Below are 21,850 nucleotides of genomic sequence, written 5' to 3' on the forward strand. Positions count from 1 at the left end.
TCATTTTTTATGGTCTTTACCTAGGGGGCGTAGGCCACAAACTATGCCCAAATACACAACAGAATGCAGAAGACCCCTAAGATAAAGGGCGGAGGCAGCACTGGTGCAAAATACTAATGAAACCACCACTTGCAAACCCACCTCACATCAGGGGGTGGCTGCCTAGTATTCCAAACGCACACCATTACAGGAGATACACCCGTGACGTGGGTTACGAGCTTGTGCATTTTGCCCAAAATATTGACCAATAATACCTCATGGATTATATACTTTTTTGCAGGGTGCAGGCCGGGCCCCTCAGTGGTGGCTGGGTAATGTGGGGTGTCTGTCCTGTGGGGTGTACTTATGGTACTGGACAGCCCGGCTGATCTAATAGTAGGGGCATTGGTAATAGGCTTTGCCCCGGACAAGGTGCATCTCATGTAGCAGTGTACATTTGGAACACTAGGCAGCTACCCCCTGATGTGTAGTGGGTTTGCACGTGGTTGTTATATTAGTATTTTGCACCCGCCTTTATCATGGAGTCCTGCTGCGTACTGTTGTGCATTTGTGTTTGGGCATGGTATTGCTATGTATGGCTGTATTTTCTTTTCTGTGACTTTTTTTTTACATTTATTTTCTTTTTTAGTGAACTATTAATAATGCAAAGAAGCCTAACGACATGCCCCCAAAGACTCTTGTGTGCCACACCTCCTTAGTAAAGACTATTAAAATTAGCACTAAATTAAAAGGCCCATATCTCTGAAATTGTATGGCAGATTTTATCAAAGAAAAAGCCTGGATTCTCATGGGAGCAGCGGGAATAAAATAAGAGCAAAAACTGGCTATTTTAGACCATGTGACAGGTCCTTTTTACACCAAATGTACATCACAGATCAGGACCACGTGCTGTATATTTCTGGTGCAGCATTGTTAAGAGGTTAACAATAAATAACAGAGCATCAGTAACAATGAATCCAACAGGTCATCAGATCAGAAAAGCACATTTCTATACAATAGACAGGAATTTTTTGGCTAATAATCATTAACTTTTATTGGAAACATATATTTATAAAAATTGAAAACATGTAAGACGACATGTAAAATGACAAATACCAGTACATTGGTAACCAAATAACACGTAGAATGGATTACAACAGGTACATGGAAAATGTAGTGAGTAGAATAGTAAGAGAAGCTACAAATCTCAGCATGTACCCATCTATGATCCATATAGCGAGAAATGCCAATATCTATAGCGTAATATGTAATTCAGTTCCACACATGAGTATGTACATAGTCCATCTATAGACAAATAAGCAAGGCAGTGTGTACCTGTGTGGCAACCATGTGGTAGCAGTGTGCCGCATCAGTATCACACATACTGGCGCCTGGGAATCAGCGCTACAGTGTGTGCTGTTCCCAAGCACCGGGTGATGGAGGCAAGTCTCATCATTATATCCTGCTGGCACTGCAATCAGCGCACGAAAGGGACAATGTTGAGAGTTGTATTCAGCTCCCGCTTTCTCCAAGAAGTATAAATTTAAGAATAAAATAAATTACACATTATACTCACCTTTACACCCAATTCACGGAAGCCATTGCCCCCTGTAAACAAACCAAAAATAAAAAAAACAATATCCCTCACACGCCGTAATCCATCTGTGCGACATTTCTTCATCAGAGTGCACGGTGGCTTGAGGTGACTACACATGCGGAGGAGCAGAGGAGAATGACTCGCTGTAGCGAGAAGGCTCCTGAATTGCGCTGAGCTCACTGAGCGGTGTCCTGTCAATCAGTGAACTCAGCGCAGTTCATGGGCCTGTTCACTGCATCGAGTCATTCTCCTCTGCTACTCAGTGTGAGCGGTCGCCTCAAGCCACCGCACAACGCACATGCTGACGAAGAAACGTAGCACAGATGGATTACGGCGTGAGACACTGTTTTTTTAATCTTCATACAGGTGAGGGATATTGTTCTTTTTTATTTTTGGTTTGTTTACAGGGGACAATGGCTTCAGGGAATTAAGTGTAAAGGTGAGTATAACGTGTTTTTTATTTTATTCTTAAATTTTACACTTGTTGGAGACAGTGGGAGGTGAATACTATTCTCAACATTGTCCCTTGTTCACAATGATCGCAAGCAGGGGACAATGATGAGACTTGCCTCCAGCACCCGGCGCTTGGGAACAGTGCTAACTGTACCGCTGATTCCCAGGCGCCGGTACGTGTCACACTGATGACACACGGATGTCATTAGTGTGCACGTGTGAGGGACGTATTGCGGACCGTGGAAAAAATGAACATGTCTACGTGTTTTGCACATGGACACACAGTCCGTGGAAACACACTGACATGTGCGCAGACCCATTCATTTGAATGGGTCTACGTAAGTTTCTCCAGTACGTGTGAAAATTGTCACCACAAGTACCGGAGACTCTGTCCAGTGAAAAAGGCCTTACATTGAGTAAGAACGTTCTGGCTCGTGCAGCAAACACTGGAGCGATCCAGCAGGTCACAACCTGCAGAAGACCGAGCGCAGTGACGCCGATAACAGAAGAAGATGGTGGCTGGTAAGTATATTACAAAGGGCAGAGAACTTACATTAGTGGCACCACTGGTGATTTTGAAAAAAAAAAAGGAAGCATCAGTGGAGAAGCCTGTGCAGGTTTCTATCAATGTGCTTAGCATTATTTTACACTTCACTGTAAATATTTCTTTATAAATGTTAACTATTCCGAGGTTATATGAGATTATACTGCTTAGAATTTTTTTTTTTTTTGTTTTCTTATTTGTAAAAATGTTGTCTAGTTAAAAACAAAAATTGTTTGGTAACCTGTTACATAGCTGCTATACAGGCAGCAAACACTTTGGTTATTGGACTTGTGCCACTATCATAGTGGACACCTGTAGACACCACTGAGGGGAGCACACTGACAAGATTTCTATAGCTTCCACTAAGATCAGTAATAGCAGTGACCCCCATGTGCCTCCAGCAGTGGAGCCTGCATTACGTCAGAATTCATCTATCATATCAGGAAATTCAAGTCCAAGTGAGAGATAAGGTGCAGTACACTGGACCAGCCACTAAACAAGGCACGGCGCTGTACTATAATCAGCTATCTCCAGGGCAGATAACAGTGGAAGCTGAAAAGTGGCGGTAATGAAACTTTACGTTGAATTTGGCAGCTCTTTAAACAGCTTCATGAACAGTTTATGTGTTAACTACTCGGCCTAAGTCTCAGAGAATGTTTTCCTATTCGCCCTTTCACCCTTGTACAGGGACTGAACCTTTTGTTGCTGAGACTATTGGTGTGCATCCACAGAGTACAGCGATTTGGCAGTGGAGCAGTTAACAAGCCAGATCAAAATCAAAAAGATGGAATTAATGACAAAATCAGGGGACGGGGCGTAGCTAGAAAAATAGGGTAAAAACCAGAGTGCCATAACCAATGACAAAATCAACAGGCAATAGAACAGTTAAATGGGTTGCCCAAAACCCATCAATATAAAATAGGTGGGGTCTGCCCCTTCCTGGATCCCACACACCCACCTATCTGCTGAAATCTGCTCTGACAATAGAGCACTGGGAGATAAGTAGAAGTACTTGGCAGCGGCCATTAAGCAATGTATGAGGCTGCTGTGTTCTGACATTGTGGCAGCTGCTGGTAGTTTACAGATGATCAGTGAGGATGTCGGATCCCACTGATCTCATGGAGATGGCTCTTATACTACAGATAGATCATCACTATGTTACTTCTAGATAATCCCTTTAACTTTCATGGATTACATACCATAGCATTAACTAGTAGTTGTATACTTTCCTGATGGTAACCTTTGCTGAAGAGCTCTGTGCTTATGAATAACTGCTTCAAGGTCTAGTAAGCTCCCTATTTATCAATGGCTGATCAATCAGGCTTGTGGACTGGAGCAGGCAGGTTGTTTGGCTCATTGCTGATTATGTGAAGCCATGGTTTTCTAGAAATCATACCTATCCTGTCCAATGGTCCATACCAAATACTTATACACCATAGCCCTTATTCTGGATGCCAAACATTAATACAATTCAGAGACTGATGTGCAACTTGTAAGGAAAAGTGACTGATGGGTACCTGGTTGTTGGTCTCATTCCGAAGAGTTCTGGCCTCCTGGCGGATCTGATGGGCAGCGGATTGCTGCCTCTGAGCATTAGTAGAAATCAGCAAGTTGTTGGTATGCCAGTCTGGGACTGAGAAGCGGCTGCCTGGTTTCACACTTAAAGTAGCCATGTCTAAATTGAAATAAATAAATATTATTATGTTAGCTATAACATATAAGCATGGTGCGCATAGCTATAGGAGGTTGGTGGCTACCAGCTGGAATATGGATGGCTACTAATAGGATGAGAGAGAAATGTTTGTAAAAAGTTGGTATCATTATAGGGGTTTCCTTTAGCTAAGGCAGTATTCAGTACCATCCCGAGCTGTGAAAACTGTCATGTCTGCAGATTTAGCACATATGTCTCATATCCATCACATCTTGAATAAGGATGTGCGTTGTGTTCAGAATTCAGCACCGGACGCTAGGTGTCAAGAGTTCAGCACCGGACGCTAGGTGTCAAGAGTTCAGCACCGGACGCTAGGTGTCAAGAGTTCAGCACCGGACGCTAGGTGTCAAGAGTTCAGCACCGGACGCTAGGGGTCAAGAGTTCAGCACCGGACGCTAGGGGTCAAGAGTTCAGCACCGGACGCTAGGTGTCAAGAGTTCAGCACCGGACGCTAGGTGTCAAGAGTTCAGCACCGGACGCTAGGTGTCAAGAGTTCAGCACCGGACGCTAGGTGTCAAGAGTTCAGCACCGGACACGAAGTGACACGCTGATCTCTATTCAAGATTCCTTAATAGAAATAAGCGAACCCAAACTTTAAAGTTATGGATTCATACCGCACAAAGTGTTCGGAGTTCCATGTGATGTCTGGAGAGAGAGAGAAAATATTTTGTAGCGCCAAAGCTCAGGTCAAGGTTGATTTCAATGGGGTTCGGGTTCAGGTTCAGGTACAGTTCTGCTACCTGAACAGAACTTTGGATTAAAGTTCGGTCGGGTACCAGAACCCGAACTTTCACGGGTCCGCTCATCCCTACTCTTGAACCATCTTGTGCAAATACAGCCTTGGAACCTACTCAATCCATTTAGAAGGAACCGCCAGGTCCGACAATACGATTAACCTGTTACCTGCAGATTAATAGCGCTATAAAAGGTGCCCAGCCGCTGTACTGAAAGCCAGGCACTCGGGAGAAAATTAACTTATTTCTCCCAGAAGCCACCAGCTTTCAGTCATACAGTGTGTCAGCATGGCTACCTCCAGCGCTCACAGCTCTGAGAGCGCCAGTAGTAAGCACTGCATGTACTGATGCACTGCAGAGCCGGCTGTCAGTCAGTGCTGGGACATGCTTGCAGCCGCCACTCTCAGTGCTTCTGTAACCAGTGGTGGTAGCTGGGATGGCATGCCACACTTTCAGTACAGCGGCCGGGCACCTTCATAACACTATTAATCTGCATATTAACCCTATACCTGCAGGTTAATTGCATTATCTGACCAGACAGGTTCCCTTTAAAGAGGACCTTTTAATGGATTTTTAATATAAACAGAACCTTCTCCAATTTGTTGAGCTCCACTGATCCTGGCACTGTTTTTCTTCTGTGTCCCTCCCTTCCAAAGTTATTCACCCCCATTCAACCTAGTAATAAAGATGCAAATTTTCTCTTCAACCAACTGGGCGTATACCACATAACTTCTCTGTGGCCGCAGCCATATTTTGAATAGCCAGCATCCGAGGAAAAAGAGTAAATCCCTAGTTGGTTGAAGGGAAAATGTGCTTCTTATTTCTGGGGGGAACAACACTGTAGAGGAAGGACCAGAAAAACTGTTCTACAATCAGTGGCAATAAGAGGTTCTCACTTCAGATCTCTAAGGATGTCTGTCATAAGTACCTGTAATGTGACGCTGTGGGCCCAGACTGTACCTCGCCGTGCCTCCAGTTGCGTATGTCTATATTATATATATATATATATATATATATATATATATATATATATATATATATATATTATTTATATGTATATATATTAGAGAGGTCACATTGGGATTCAGTATTGGGATGCAGTGCTAGACGGGAGGCATCATATGCAGGCACATAGGATACTTATAGGTAATGTGCACCCATAGCGGCTTGGGGTGTCCCTGCAGGTCCCTATGGGAGACCCCTCATGTGCCGGCAGCTGCCTGCTTACTTAGAGACTCACATGCTCAGCAGATGGCAGCCGCCAGCTTTACTGAAGATACAAGCTGCTGTAAATGGCTGCCAGGATCCTGAAAATCTGGGGGGATGGGGGTGAGGGGGGGGTCAGCCTGCAGCTGAAAGTCACGGGGTCCATGAGTGAAGACCCCGATAGTAATGTTCCTGTACACTGTCTGCAATGCTTCCAGCAGTCAGCCTCTCCCCAAATAACTGATAACAGAGAGCAATAGACTGCATGACGTTGATGACTGTAGATCACTCTACAGCGTCTGGTTCTACGTGGGGAAATATCCCGTAGTAAAGTACAAAGTATATACATGGATCAGGGCTAGGTAAATGAATGGCCGGCACTCAGTGACCCCCTGGAGCCAACAGCCATGGCCCATAGACCTACTTACTGCATACAGAGCCTCAGCCGTGGTCCTCGGCAGCCTCCAACTAAACTGCTCACACTTCGCCGAGTCTCTAGGAGCCGTTTCCAGGGGAACGAAGAATGACCAATCATCGCTCACTGAGTTAGTTTACAGGTAGTTCCCTAGTAACAACGACACGTGACTAAATCCCGCGGCGCTAGGAATTCTGGTCCGGTCGATGTCACGAGCGGCTCTGAGGCACAGACTGCTGTAGTCTGCACGATACTCATAAGCGATGGGGTCTGTGTGTAATGTGAGGGAGCGGGGTGTCACCTGCGCTAATGTGAGGGAGCGGGGTGTCGCCTGCGCTAATGTGAGGGAGCGGGGTGTCGCCTGCGCTAATGTGAGGGAGCGGGGTGTCGCCTGCGCTAATGTGAGGGAGCGGGGTGTCGCCTGCGCTAATGTGAGGGAGCGGGGTGTCGCCTGCGCTAATGTGAGGGAGCGGGGTGTCGCCTGCGCTAATGTGAGGGAGCGGGGTGTCGCCTGCGCTAATGTGAGGGAGCGGCGTGTCGCCTGCGCTAATGTGAGGGAGCGGCGTGTCGCCTGCGCTAATGTGAGGGAGCGGCGTGTCGCCTGCGCTAATGTGAGGGAGCGGCGTGTCGCCTGCGCTAATGTGAGGGAGCGGCGTGTCGCCTGCGCTAATGTGAGGGAGCGGCGTGTCGCCTGCGCTAATGTGAGGGAGCGGCGTGTCGCCTGCGCTAATGTGAGGGAGCGGCGTGTCGCCTGCGCTAATGTGAGGGAGCGGCGTGTCGCCTGCGCTAATGTGAGGGAGCGGCGTGTCGCCTGCGCTAATGTGAGGGAGCGGGGTGTCGCCTGCGCTAATGTGAGGGAGCGGGGTGTCGCCTGCGCTAATGTGAGGGAGCGGGGTGTCACATTCGCTAATGTGAGGGAGCGGGGTGTCGCCTGCGCTAATGTGAGGGAGCGGGGTGTCGCCTGCGCTAATGTGAGGGAGCGGGGTGTCGCCTGCGCTAATGTGAGGGAGCGGGGTGTCGCCTGCGCTAATGTGAGGGAGCGGCGTGTCGCCTGCGCTAATGTGAGGGAGCGGCGTGTCGCCTGCGCTAATGTGAGGGAGCGGCGTGTCGCCTGCGCTAATGTGAGGGAGCGGCGTGTCGCCTGCGCTAATGTGAGGGAGCGGCGTGTCGCCTGCGCTAATGTGAGGGAGCGGCGTGTCGCCTGCGCTAATGTGAGGGAGCGGGGTGTCGCCTGCGCTAATGTGAGGGAGCGGGGTGTCACATTCGCTAATGTGAGGGAGCGGGGTGTCGCCTGCGCTAATGTGAGGGAGCGGGGTGTCGCCTGCGCTAATGTGAGGGAGCGGGGTGTCGCCTGCGCTAATGTGAGGGAGCGGCGTGTCGCCTGCGCTAATGTGAGGGAGCGGCGTGTCGCCTGCGCTAATGTGAGGGAGCGGCGTGTCGCCTGCGCTAATGTGAGGGAGCGGCGTGTCGCCTGCGCTAATGTGAGGGAGCGGCGTGTCGCCTGCGCTAATGTGAGGGAGCGGGGTGTCGCCTGCGCTAATGTGAGGGAGCGGCGTGTCGCCTGCGCTAATGTGAGGGAGCGGGGTGTCGCCTGCGCTAATGTGAGGGAGCGGCGTGTCGCCTGCGCTAATGTGAGGGAGCGGCGTGTCGCCTGCGCTAATGTGAGGGAGCGGCGTGTCGCCTGCGCTAATGTGAGGGAGCGGCGTGTCGCCTGCGCTAATGTGAGGGAGCGGCGTGTCGCCTGCGCTAATGTGAGGGAGCGGCGTGTCGCCTGCGCTAATGTGAGGGAGCGGCGTGTCGCCTGCGCTAATGTGAGGGAGCGGGGTGTCGCCTGCGCTAATGTGAGGGAGCGGCGTGTCGCCTGCGCTAATGTGAGGGAGCGGGGTGTCGCCTGCGCTAATGTGAGGGAGCGGGGTGTCACATTCGCTAATGTGAGGGAGCGGGGTGTCGCCTGCGCTAATGTGAGGGAGCGGGGTGTCGCCTGCGCTAATGTGAGGGAGCGGGGTGTCGCCTGCGCTAATGTGAGGGAGCGGCGTGTCGCCTGCGCTAATGTGAGGGAGCGGCGTGTCGCCTGCGCTAATGTGAGGGAGCGGCGTGTCGCCTGCGCTAATGTGAGGGAGCGGCGTGTCGCCTGCGCTAATGTGAGGGAGCGGCGTGTCGCCTGCGCTAATGTGAGGGAGCGGCGTGTCGCCTGCGCTAATGTGAGGGAGCGGGGTGTCGCCTGCGCTAATGTGAGGGAGCGGGGTGTCGCCTGCGCTAATGTGAGGGAGCGGCGTGTCGCCTGCGCTAATGTGAGGGAGCGGGGTGTCGCCTGCGCTAATGTGAGGGAGCGGCGTGTCGCCTGCGCTAATGTGAGGGAGCGGCGTGTCGCCTGCGCTAATGTGAGGGAGCGGCGTGTCGCCTGCGCTAATGTGAGGGAGCGGGGTGTCGCCTGCGCTAATGTGAGGGAGCGGGGTGTCGCCTGCGCTAATGTGAGGGAGCGGGGTGTCGCCTGCGCTAATGTGAGGGAGCGGCGTGTCGCCTGCGCTAATGTGAGGGAGCGGCGTGTCGCCTGCGCTAATGTGAGGGAGCGGCGTGTCGCCTGCGCTAATGTGAGGGAGCGGCGTGTCGCCTGCGCTAATGTGAGGGAGCGGGGTGTCGCCTGCGCTAATGTGAGGGAGCGGCGTGTCGCCTGCGCTAATGTGAGGGAGCGGCGTGTCGCCTGCGCTAATGTGAGGGAGCGGCGTGTCGCCTGCGCTAATGTGAGGGAGCGGCGTGTCGCCTGCGCTAATGTGAGGGAGCGGCGTGTCGCCTGCGCTAATGTGAGGGAGCGGCGTGTCGCCTACGCTAATGTGAGGGAGCGGGGTGTCGCCTGCGCTAATGTGAGGGAGCGGGGTGTCGCCTGCGCTAATGTGAGGGAGCGGGGTGTCGCCTGCGCTAATGTGAGGGAGCGGGGTGTCGCCTGCGCTAATGTGAGGGAGCGGGGTGTCGCCTGCGCTAATGTGAGGGAGCGGGGTGTCGCCTGCGCTAATGTGAGGGAGCGGGGTGTCACCTGCGCTAATGTGAGGGAGCGGCGTGTCACCTGCGCTAATGTGAGGGAGCGGCGTGTCACCTGCGCTAATGTGAGGGAGCGGCGTGTCACCTGCGCTAATGTGAGGGAGCGGGGTGTCACATTCGCTAATGTGAGGGAGCGGGGTGTCACCTGCGCTAATGTGAGGGAGCGGCGTGTCACCTGCGCTAATGTGAGGGAGCGGCGTGTCACCTGCGCTAATGTGAGGGAGCGGCGTGTCACCTGCGCTAATGTGAGGGAGCGGCGTGTCACCTGCGCTAATGTGAGGGAGCGGGGTGTCACATTCGCTAATGTGAGGGAGCGGGGTGTCGCCGGCGCTAATGTGAGGGAGCGGGGTGTCGCCGGCGCTAATGTGAGGGAGCGGGGTGTCGCCGGCGCTAATGTGAGGGAGCGGGGTGTCGCCGGCGCTAATGTGAGGGAGCGGGGTGTCGCGCCGGCGCTAATGTGAGGGAGCGGCGTGTCACCTGCGCTAATGTGAGGGAGCGGGGTGTCACATTCGCTAATGTGAGGGAGCGGGGTGTCACATTCGCTAATGTGAGGGAGCGGGGTGTCGCCTGCGCTAATGTGAGGGAGCGGGGTGTCGCCTGCGCTAATGTGAGGGAGCGGGGTGTCGCCTGCGCTAATGTGAGGGAGCGGGGTGTCGCCTGCGCTAATGTGAGGGAGCGGGGTGTCGCCTGCGCTAATGTGAGGGAGCGGCGTGTCACCAGCGCTAATGTGGGAGCAGGGTGGCACCGGCGCTAATGTGCAGGAGTAGGGTGTCACCAGCACTAATGTGAGGGACCAGGGTGTCACCAGCACTAATGTGAGGGAGCTGCGTGTCACCGGCACTAATGTGAGGGAGCTGCGTGTCACCGGCACTAATGTGAGGGAGCAGCGTGTCACCATTCACTTCCCTGTTCATGGGGTGCACACACGCGGGAGCTTCGGGTACTGACCTCTATCCTAGCTTGCTGCATGCTGTTTTGGCCATAGGTGGACCACATTGCGTTTTTTGTCCACTATCATTGTAAGAAATTTATTGATTTTCTACCGGTTACTAATATCACGGCAAAAACAGTGTTTCTACTGCAAACCTGGCAAAAAAAAAAAAAAAAAAAAGCGCACTGCGGCCACAATGTGTGAACACAGCCAGGCCATAGCTGAAGTAAAACTGACAACAGTGGTGACATCCCAGCTATTTTTCTGACCAGGATTACTTGGCTCAGGGCCATTTATACTCGTGGTGTACGACCCTTGTCTCCACTACTAGATTACACTTTGCTCCGGATTCTTTGCCCTTGTATTAGGGCTTTGGCCTCACAATAACCTTTGCCTGGTGAGTTGCATTCTCTGGAGCATGTCTTCTCCGAATGGCATCAGAACTGTGTTATTTGCTGGATTTATTCACACCACACAATAAGCAGAGCTTGGCTCTTTCCCTAACGCCCATAGCCTTTAATGTAGCATGCCACAGCCTGGAAGCTGCCAATGAGGTTCATTAGAACCAGTTGGTAAGGATCACATAGCTGGTACTCACACTTATCAGTTATGTCAGAACTGGTGCCCTACACCATGGATGCTAATACTGGGTATAGTCATTTAGTTAGTCTCTGCTTTACTGTAGTTCAGCTTAGGTTAGAGAGGCCTGCGCTTCTGGGGAGGGGAAGTGGCTCCTATGATCTTGAACTAATTTTGGCAGTCCTGAAAAGATTTGCTTTTGTGCATGTCTTCTCTATATTAAAACAACATGTCTCAATAGGATTCAGTGTCACCTCGGAAAATGCTATTTACCTGCAGATGTAAGGTTAATCCGCAGATGGTGCTCCAAAGCTGGCCAGCCACCTTACTGAAAATGAACTTATGTCCCCCCTCGAGAGCTGCCAGTTTATAGTCATGGGAGTGGCTTTAGTTATTGCTCACTATACTGTAAACATGCCTGGGGTTTCTGATTGACAGCTCACTCTGCAGCACAACTTTGTAAGTCAATGTGCTTGGACATGCTTACAGTATAGTGAACGCTGCTGTAAGCGATTACTGTAGTCGTTCCATGCACACCCCTATGACTGAAAGGCGGCAGCTCCCATGAGGAAGTAAGTTAATTTTCTCCCACTAGCCACACTCAGTAAGGGGCCAGGCAGCAGTGCTATCTACCTGCACATCTGCTATACAGTGGTGTGAAAAAGTTTGCCCCCTTCCTGATTTCACACTTAAATGTTTCAGATCACAAAACAAATGTAAATATTAGACAAAGGTAACCCAAGAAGACACAGAATTCAGTTTTTAAATGAAGGTCTTTATTATTAAGGGAAAAAGAAATCAAAACCTACAGGACCCTGTGTGAAAAAGTGATTGCCCCTTCCCCCTTACTCCTAAATTAACTGTGGCTTATCACATCTTTGGGAAGCGGAGTTCAATTTCCCTAGCTACACCCAGGCCCGATTACTGTCACACCTGTTCTCAACAAAGAAATAGTTTAAAATAGGACCTGCCAGACAAAGTGAAGTAGACCAAAAGATCCTCAACATCTAGATATCATGCTGCGATCCAAAGAAATTCAGGAACAAATGAGAAGCAAAGTAATTGAGATCTATCAGTCTGGAAAAGGTTATAAAGCCATTTCTAAAGCTTTGGGACTCCAGCGAACCACAGTGAGAGCCATTATCCACAAATGGCGAAAACATGGAACAGTGGTGAACCTTTGCTGGAGTATCCGGCCGACCAAATTACCCCAAGAGTGCAGCGACTACTCATCCAGTAGGTCACAAAAGACCCCACAACAACATCCAAAGAACTGCAGACCTCACTTGCCTGAGTTAAGGTCCATATTCATGACTCCATTATAAAAAAAGAGACTGGGCATAAACAGCATGCATTGCAGAGTTCCAAGACAAAATCCACTGCTGAGCAAAAAGAACAAAGGCTAGTCTAAGTGCCAGAAAACATCTTGATGATCGCCAAGACTTTTGGTAGAATACTCTGAGGACTGACGAGACAAAAGTTGAACTTTTTGGAAGGTGTATGTCCCATTACATCTGGCATAGAAGTAACACAGCATTTCAGAAAAGGAACATCATACAAACAGTAAAATGTGGTGGTCATGTGATGGTCTGGGGCTGTTTTGCTGCTTCAGGACCTGGAAGTCTACCAAAAAACCCTGAAGGAGAATGTCCGTGACCTCACGCTGAAGCGCACTTGGGTTATGCAGCAGGACAATGATCCAAAACACACCAGCAAGTCCACCTCTGAATGGCTTAAGGAAAACAAAATTAAGACTTTGGAGTGGCCTAGTCGAAGTCCTGATCCTAATCGGATTGAGATGATGTGGCATGACCTTAAAAAGGTGGTTTATGCTCGGAAACCCTCCAATGTGTCTGAATTACAACAATTTTGCAAAGATGAGTGTGCCAAAATTCCTCCAGAACGTTGTAAAAGACTCATTGCCAGTTATTGCAAACACCTGATTGCAGTTGTTGCTGCTAAGGGTGCCCCAACCAGTTATTAGGCTTACGGGGCAATCACTTTTTCACACAGTGCCCTGTAGGTTTGGATTTCTTTTTCCCTTAATAATAAAGACCTTCATTTAAAAGCTGCATTTTATGTTTATTTGTGTTATCTTTGTCTAATATTTAAATTTGTTTTGTGATCTGAAACATTTAAGTGTGACAAACATGCAAAAGAATAAGAAATCGGGAAGGGGGCAAACACTTTTTCACACCACTGTATATCTGCATGTAAATAATGTTTTGCAAGGTGATAGGTTCCCGGCACGATAATTGAGAACTATAGTTCCTAGGAATGCTCGCTCATGATTATCCTGCATATTATCCAACAAGTTAACAAAAAGCTCGTTCCTTGGTTGAAATTAATTTTTGGTTCACACAAAACATCAATGTTCTCTGCAGCACGTTGTTCTGTGTAAATAGGAGTCACCCTGACAAGAACAATGGCAGGCTATGTGAACTGATTAATGATGTGAATCTATTACTGATTGTTCAATGCACATCTGGGATCGGCCTGCTATTACGTGAACGCCAACCAGAAAACATGTTGTTATCCGGTGGTTATTTAATGCTGTGCACCACTCAGCGTAAATGGACCATAAGGCCATGTTCACGCTACATTTTTGCAGTGCATTCGCATGTTTCATCTGAACCCCCTTAGTCTGTGTTTGTGCCTGTATGAACAAACAGACACATTCAGAAATAAAAAAAAGTTCATTTAAACTCCATTTGTGTCAATGTGGTCTATGGCCCAATTGGGAGTCTCTCTGAATCCAGTCTTGAGTCCCATTTTTAGGGGTATTCAGATAGAACCCCCTAAAACACTGCAGAAATGCAGTGTGAGCACGGCCTTAGAAATGGCTTAGAAACCCATTACAAATTATATATTCACTTAGCCCGTCCCTCTCCTCCCATCTCTTCTATTTCCTATGATTGTGGCATATTTTTTGGGATTACTGAATCATGAGATACAGCCGTTTTTCCCAACTTCAGTCTTCACGGCCCCTAACACGTCAAGTTTTCAGGATTTCCTTACTATGCACAGGTGATGAAATTATTAATAATAAGGCATCAAAAGTTACCACTGGTCTCTCTCACCTGTGCAATACTAAGGAAAGTCTGAAAACATGATCTGTTGGGGGCCGTGAGGACTGGATTTGGGAATCCCTGAGATGCTGAAAATGCACCGAACTTCTAAGGCTATGTGCCCACGATGCAGAAATGAAGCAGAAAATTTCTGCAGCATTTCTGCATCTCCCTGGCAGAAAAAACGCGTGCAGATTGTACATGCGTTTTTCCTGCAGAACACATGTGGATTCACATGCGTTTCCGCATGCAGATTGACAAGCACTTTCCAGGCGATTAGCATCACTTGGAAAGTGCTTGACAACTAGGTCACACTATATAAATCCATGCAAACAGCATGGATTTATATAGTGTGACCGTAAAACAATGCTTAAAATAAAGCTATACTCACCCCCGATGCCCCGGCGTGTGCTGCAGCGCTTGTTTCTGTCTGGTTCCCGGCTGCCGGCATATCGCGACACACAGCGGTGAAGGGCCTGCGGTCACATGACTGTGACGTCACCGAAGGTCCTTCAGTGCTGCCGGCATGCAGAGAGAAAAAAAAAAGAGAGGGGTCGCTCACTGGTCTATTCGGGTGCTCTGAAGAAAAGAGTAATCTAAATTGCAAAAAGAACTTCGGCACTCCATACATGAATATATAAGAAATATTGTATCTAGACTAATGTCACTTAGAAAAATGAAGGTTTTTTGCGCATAATTTGGCCAATTTATGTGTGCCCATCAACCGCGACAAGGTCACCTTCGTATGATGGGAAACTACGCTACGCTACCACTGGATATGCCACTCTTGGGCTGTAAGCCTGTATGGACAATATGTCTCTGCTTGGGCTTTTAACCTACAATGTATGGGCTGGTAGAGCTAGTTAAAACCACCTGTGACTGAATGGGAGGGACACATGGTCAGAAAAAAGGCTGTCAAACTTCTAATAGTGTGAACACGTACCTGCTGCAATACTCCAGGAGCGGGATCCCAAAAATGATTAATAGAAAAAAAAAAAAGGAGAGGGGTCACTCACTGGTCTATTCGGGTGCTCTGAAGAAAAGAGTAATCTAAATTGCAAAAAGAACTTCGGCACTCCATACATGAATATATAAGAAATATTGTATCTAGACTAATGTCACTTAGAAAAATGAAGTTTTTTTGCGCATAATTTGGCCAATTTATGTGTGCCCATCAACCGCGACAAGGTCACCTTCGTATGATGGGAAACTACGCTACGCTACCACTGGATATGCCACTCTTGGGCTGTAAGCCTGTATGGACAATATGTCTCTGCTTGGGCTTTTAACCTACAATGTATGGGCTGGTAGAGCTAGTTAAAACCACCTGTGACTGAATGGGAGGGACACATGGTCAGAAAAAAGGCTGTCAAACTTCTAATAGTGTGAACACGTACCTGCTGCAATACTCCAGGAGCAGGATCCCAAAAATGATTAATAGAAATACCAGCCCATACATTGTAGGTTAAAAGCCCAAGCAGAGACATATTGTCCATACAGGCTTACAGCCCAAGAGTGGCATATCCAGTGGTAGCGTAGCGTAGTTTCCCATCATACGAAGGTGACCTTGTCGCGGTTGATGGGCACACATAAATTGGCCAAATTATGCGCAAAAAACCTTCATTTTTCTAAGTGACATTAGTCTAGATACAATATTTCTTATATTTCCATGTATGGAGTGCCGAAGTTCTTTTTGCAATTTAGATTACTCTTTTCTTCAGAGCACCCGAATAGACCAGTGAGCGACCCCTCTCTTTTTTTTTCTATTAATCATTTTTGGGATCCCGCTCCTGGAGTATTGCAGCAGGTACGTGTTCACACTATTAGAAGTTTGACAGCCTTTTTTCTGACCATGTGTCCCTCCCATTCAGTCACAGGTGGTTTTAACTAGCTCTACCAGCCCATACATTGTAGGTTAAAAGCCCAAGCAGAGACATATTGTCCATACAGGCTTACAGCCCCAAGAGTGGCATATCCAGTGGTAGCGTAGCGTAGTTTCCCATCATACGAAGGTGACCTTGTCGCGGTTGATGGGCACACATAAATTGGCCAAATTATGCGCAAAAAACCTTCATTTTTCTAAGTGACATTAGTCTAGATACAATATTTCTTATATATTCATGTATGGCATGCAGAGAGAAGCCGCCGGAGAGGTGAATATAAACTTTATTTTTTATTTTATTCTTTTTTTTACAGGTACAATGGTACCCAGGTCTGGATGAGAGTCTTCTCTCCTCCAGAACTGGGTACCATCCGTACATAGAGACGCATAGAATCCGCTTGTACAAATGTACAGACGCGCATTCTATGCGTCTCAATGCAAGTCAATGGCGGCGCTTCCGCAAAATTAATGAACATGCTGCGGATTTATGATCACTGCAGAAACGCTGCGGAAAAATCCGCAGCACGTGCATTGACATTGCGGAATGCCATTGGGGACCATGGGGTGCGGATTACCATGCGTTTTTTATGCGTTTCCGCTGTGGAAATTCCGCAGCATAAACGCATGAAAAACGCATCGTGTGCACGCAGCCTAAGACTAAAAAGCAATGTTACCGCAGTGCAAGTTTTGCATTATTTCTTTGTTTATTTTGTTTCTTTTTTTTTTTTTCATCACCATCAATGAAATGAAAATACACACTGCGAATCGGTTACAAAATGTCCAAGGAGCCAAAATACACCCCCCCAAAAATGGAAAGAAATACCAATAAAAGGAGTTGCCTCACCTCTTCAGGCCCCGACTTCCTTCTTTGCTAGGCGTAGTACTCTCCCAGGCTGTCAGCAAAGTCTACTTTGTCTCTGCAGCATGGCAGCAGCACAGGGGCACGGAAGCAATCCAGCCACCTCCAGAGCGGCATGAGTAGGCAGTAATGCATAGAGCCGGCTTGTGCCACACACTCCTTGCCTTTGTAGCCAGCGAGGCTGGGACTGCAGGCTGACCGGTAGCCTGGCCTTCAGAAAACTATAATTAAATATCCCAATATTCTTGAGAATGGAAAGGATTTTTAAGAAGGGGTAAATTGCAAAGTTTCTTGTTTTTACAAGCACTTTGCAATTTTACCTATTTATGAACTTGAGACAATACCTTTAAAATATACTCTTTATTATTTCATATTAAAATCAATCCCATAGGCGTCCACAAAAAGCTGGGTCTGTACAGCGACTTTGACCGTGACACGGGAAAAGATTGTATGCTACGGCTACATCACAGCATAGTGCAAGTGAATTGGGTTGCACTGCGACCCACAAGGTACCATGACAAGCAAGTCGCAAAAAGTGAGAACCAGTTGAATTTTCTGTAACTTTCTTATACTTGTGCCCTACAGGTTACAATGTGGCCCCATATAGCTCCACTAATCTGTAATGTAGCAGAGCACCAGATTACTTCATTTAGGGTGTCAACCTCCACAACAAGCGAGAGATACTATTTATGGTCAAGTTTAGGGTCAGTACAATATAGGACTGTATTCTGAAAATGTGTGTACTTTTATGCCTATATAGCGCCTTTTTCCTCTTCCTAGCCCCTATGCTTTTTAGTTTTGATAGGCTGGTACATATAGTAACACAATGACCTAGTTGTACCCATTATTGCTGCATATCATCCATGACCACATATCTCAGGTGACTTATTTTTGAGGGACTTGCCCTATCATATACAGTGTGTTCTTGTTATAGCCTAACTGTTCGCTCAAAAGAGGTCAGGTTCTATAGCTTGTGTTTGGTTTTAAAAACCTTTCTCACTTCTTGTGTGTATCAGTTTATTTTTCTGGATACTTATTGGATTGATGAAGCATTTACCAGTGAAGCAGAGATTGCCTTTATTTTATATAAACTAATGTTTAATGTGACAGTAGCTATAAGGCTGTGTGCCCACTATGCGTTTAAGCATTTCCGCAGCGGCAATTCCGCTGCAGAAACGCTTAAAAACGCTTGGTAGAAGGTCTGCAATGTTCCCCAATGATAATCCGCATGTGCTATGCACATGCTGCGGAAATTTCCGCTGCGGATTATCATTGCGGAAAAATCTGCAGCACTAACAATTATTTTGCGTAAACGTGGCGTTTTCGCCGCCATTGACTTGTATTGAATCGCTTAATAGCCGCATGACTACATGTGCACATGCGGATATTAAGCGATTCAATGTGCGAATGGTAGCCGGGTCTGGAGAAGAGGAGACTCTCATCCAGACCCATGGTACCTGTAAAAAAAAAATAATTAAAATCAAAAGATACATTATACTCGCCTTCTGATAGCTCCCGGTCTTTTCTCCGGCTCGCGATGGTCTAAAAGGACCTGCCATGACGTCATTTAGTCATGTGCCCACGATGCAGAAATGCTCCGGAATTTTTCCTGAGCGTTTCTGCATCTCCCTGGCAGAAAAAACGCATGTGGATTGTACATGCGTTTTTCCTGCCAGGGACATGCGGATGTGAAGCGTTCTTCACATGCATTTCCGCCTGCGGGTTGACAAGCGCTTTCCAAGCGATTTTAGCAAACGGCATGGATTTACATAGTGTGACCCCAAAGAATGTCAAAAAATAAATCTATACTTACCTTCCGATGGCCCCCGGAGTCTTGCTTCGCTCAGTCCTCCCTTGCCGGCAGCTCGCGGTACACAACACTGAAGGACCTGCCGTCATATGACTAAATGACGTCAGCGCAGGTCCTTCAGTCCACCGCGAGCTGATGGCAAGCGAAGACAAGGAGACCGGGGGCCATCAGAAGGTAAATATAATCTTTATTTTTTATTCTTTTTTTTTTTACAGGTTCTATGGTACCCGGGTCCGGAGGAGAGTCTCCTGTCCTCCACACCCGGGTACCATCCGCACATTGAAACGCTTGGATTCCGCATGTACAGATGCAGGGATGCGGAATCCAAGCGTTCCAATGGCGGCGAAAACGCAGCGCTTCCGCGAAATAATTGGTAGTGCTGCGTTTTTTTCCTGCAATGATAACCCGCAGCGGAAATTTCCACAGTATGTGCACAGCACATGCGGATTATCATTGGGGAACATGGCAGGCCTTCTACCATGCATTTTTTAAGCGTTTCTGCAGCGTTCTTGCCGCTGCGGAAACGCTTAAAAAACGCATCGTGGGCACACAGCCTAAGACTGATTTTTCAAAGGTTTTATGGACTGATGAAATGAGTGACTCTTGATGGGCCAGATGGATGGGCCATAGGCTGGATCAGTAAAGGGCAGAGAGCTCCACTCCGACTCAGACGCCAGCAAGGTGGAGGTGGGGTACGGGTATGGGCTGGCATCATCAAAGATGAACTCGTGGGACCTTTTCGGGTTGAGGATGGAGTGAAGCTCAACTCCCAGACCTACTGCCAGTTTCTGGAAGACAACTTCTTCAAACAGTGGTACAGGAAGAAGTTGGTATCGTTCAAGAAAAACATGATTTTCATGCAGGACAATCACATGCATCCAACTACTCCACAGTGTGGCTGGCCAGTAAAGGTCTAAAAGAAGAAAAAATAATGGCATGGCCCCCTTGTTCACCTGATCTGAACCCCATAGAGAACCTGTGGGCCATCATAAAATGTGAGATCTACAGGGAGGGAAAACAGTACACCTCTCGGAACAGTGTCTGGGAGGCTGTGGTGGCTGCTGCACGCAATGTTGATCGAAAACAGATCAAGCAACTGACAGAATCTATGGATGGAAGGCTGTTGAGTGTCATCATAAAGAAAGGTGTCTATACTGATCACTATTTTTTGAGGTTTTTGTTTTTGCATGTCAGAAATGTTTATTTCTAAATTTTGTGCACTGATATTGGTTTACCTGGTGAAAATAAATAAGTGAGATGGGATTATATTTGGTTTTTATTAAGTTGCCTAATAATTCTGCACAGTAATAGTTACCTGCACAAACAAATATCCTCCTAAGATAGCCAAATCTAAAAAAAAAAAAACACTCAAACTTCCAAGAATATTATGATATTGGATATTTGAGTCTTTTGGGTTGATTGAGAACATAGTTGTTGATCAATAATAAAAATAATCCTCTAAAATACAACTTGCCTAATAATTCTGCACACAGTGTACATTTCTAATTGGAGGTATTTGCTAATATTATTACACCTTGTACATATTGGGATAGGATCTTGGAGGTGGGAATACCCATTTAAGTAATGGCAATGTGCTAGCGATATGCTATGGGGGGACAAAATAACTATAGATTTGGGAGAAGGAGGCGGAGAACTGGAAATTTTAAAGCAGCTTAATAGGTATTTAAAACATTATTACTACAGTGGACAAAAATGCCCCCGCCTACTTTTGTAGCATCAGCAATTAGCTTTTTGTCTCATAAAACATGCAAAGATCTTAAAATGAGTTTGTTGGCTAGTACTTTGCTAAATATCTAAAAAATAATAAGTATTTGACTGACACAAAAAAGGATTTTTCTTTTTATTGCAGGAATTATTGAAAGTTACAATTCAAATTGATGCAAGCAACATTAATAACCCAGATAACCAACATAAGTACAAATAAAACAACATGGAAATGAAAACACACAGACGGTTCCAATAGGCAGACTGGCATTGTGAAGGGCTAGGAAGCTGTCAGTGGAAACCAGTGACAGTTTTGGCTCAGGATTTACTGTGAGGGTTTGTGACATCATTGTCCTTTGTAATACAGCAGTTAAAAGCAATGAAAACGTAAAATGATAAATAAATTCAAACCTTTTGCATGGAAGATGGAAAGCTATATAGTCAGTACCAATCTCAGTTTTATTCTAAGGCTATTAGAGATAATCCTACATAGTGTTGGGGGTAATAAAAAAAAATCCTCTCCCATAGGAGCTGTTAAAGCAGCAACATTTAGCACTTGTAATATCATGTAACTGTCTATTCCGTAGGCCATTGCTTTGGAAACCAAGACATGTATGTGACAACATACAAGGATATTCAGTATGTTACTGTATTATTAGGGTGCAATGTGGATTGGTTTATCACCCTTTGCTCTCAGAACGATTATTAGTTATACATGTAATAATAAAACATGTTTTGTAATCATTAGATGTTAAAATATAGCAATAAACAGATAAAATACAAGATATATACCATCATTTTGAACATTTCAGAAGATGCTGAGTTTTCAATCCGTGAATTTCGGTATGATCATAGGAAAAAAAAATTATGGTGAGGAAAGCATATTTGTATAGCAAAAATGTATAGGAAATAGGATTTCCATCTAAATTCTAAAATCCTATAGCATAAATCAGAGGTTAGAAAAGAAGCTAAAGTTTGGTAGTTCTGTTTGATTTACCTCCAGAGATATTGGAATGTTTTGTTGTGGCGGCCATTTATGAAAAATCAGCTTCAGAAAGTGCAGCCTTTAAGGCCTCATTCACATGTCAGTATTTTTCATCAGTGTTTGTGTGCCAAAACTAGGAGCGGAACTTACAGAGAAAAACTAATTGAAAGATTGACAGGTGTTCTGAGTTTTGGAGACACTCCTGGTTTTGGCACACAAAACACTGATGCAAAATAGTGATGTGTGAATGAGGTATTATGTGAATTCTCAGCCCATTGTCACAACACTTATATTAATAGAAAAAGGTAATAATATTATAGAAAACAAAAAAATAAC

General features: G+C 46.7%; 1 protein-coding gene and 1 long non-coding RNA gene across 2 annotated transcripts in view; one reads left to right on the plus strand and one right to left on the minus strand.

The window, feature by feature from the left end:
- The window catches only part of TEKT2 (tektin 2), a 28,317-nt gene extending 21,534 nt beyond the window's left edge, over window positions 1–6,783 (minus strand). The window contains exons 1-2 of the mRNA XM_073665935.1: window positions 6,653–6,783; window positions 4,091–4,248 (exon numbers count right to left, since the gene is read on the minus strand). Coding sequence (XP_073522036.1) covers window positions 4,091–4,246 — 156 coding nt within the window. The 5' untranslated portion in view covers window positions 4,247–4,248; window positions 6,653–6,783. The remainder of the gene's footprint in view (window positions 1–4,090; window positions 4,249–6,652) is intronic.
- LOC141218804 (uncharacterized) overlaps window positions 1–21,850 on the plus strand; it is a 146,456-nt gene that overhangs the window by 20,622 nt on the left and 103,984 nt on the right. The gene's annotated exons all lie outside the window — the stretch shown is intronic.

Source organism: Phyllobates terribilis, unplaced genomic scaffold (genome assembly GCF_046119375.1).
Source record: "Phyllobates terribilis strain yellow unplaced genomic scaffold, ASM4611937v1 Scaffold_2__4_contigs__length_985480577, whole genome shotgun sequence".
Taxonomy (NCBI): domain Eukaryota; kingdom Metazoa; phylum Chordata; class Amphibia; order Anura; family Dendrobatidae; genus Phyllobates; species Phyllobates terribilis.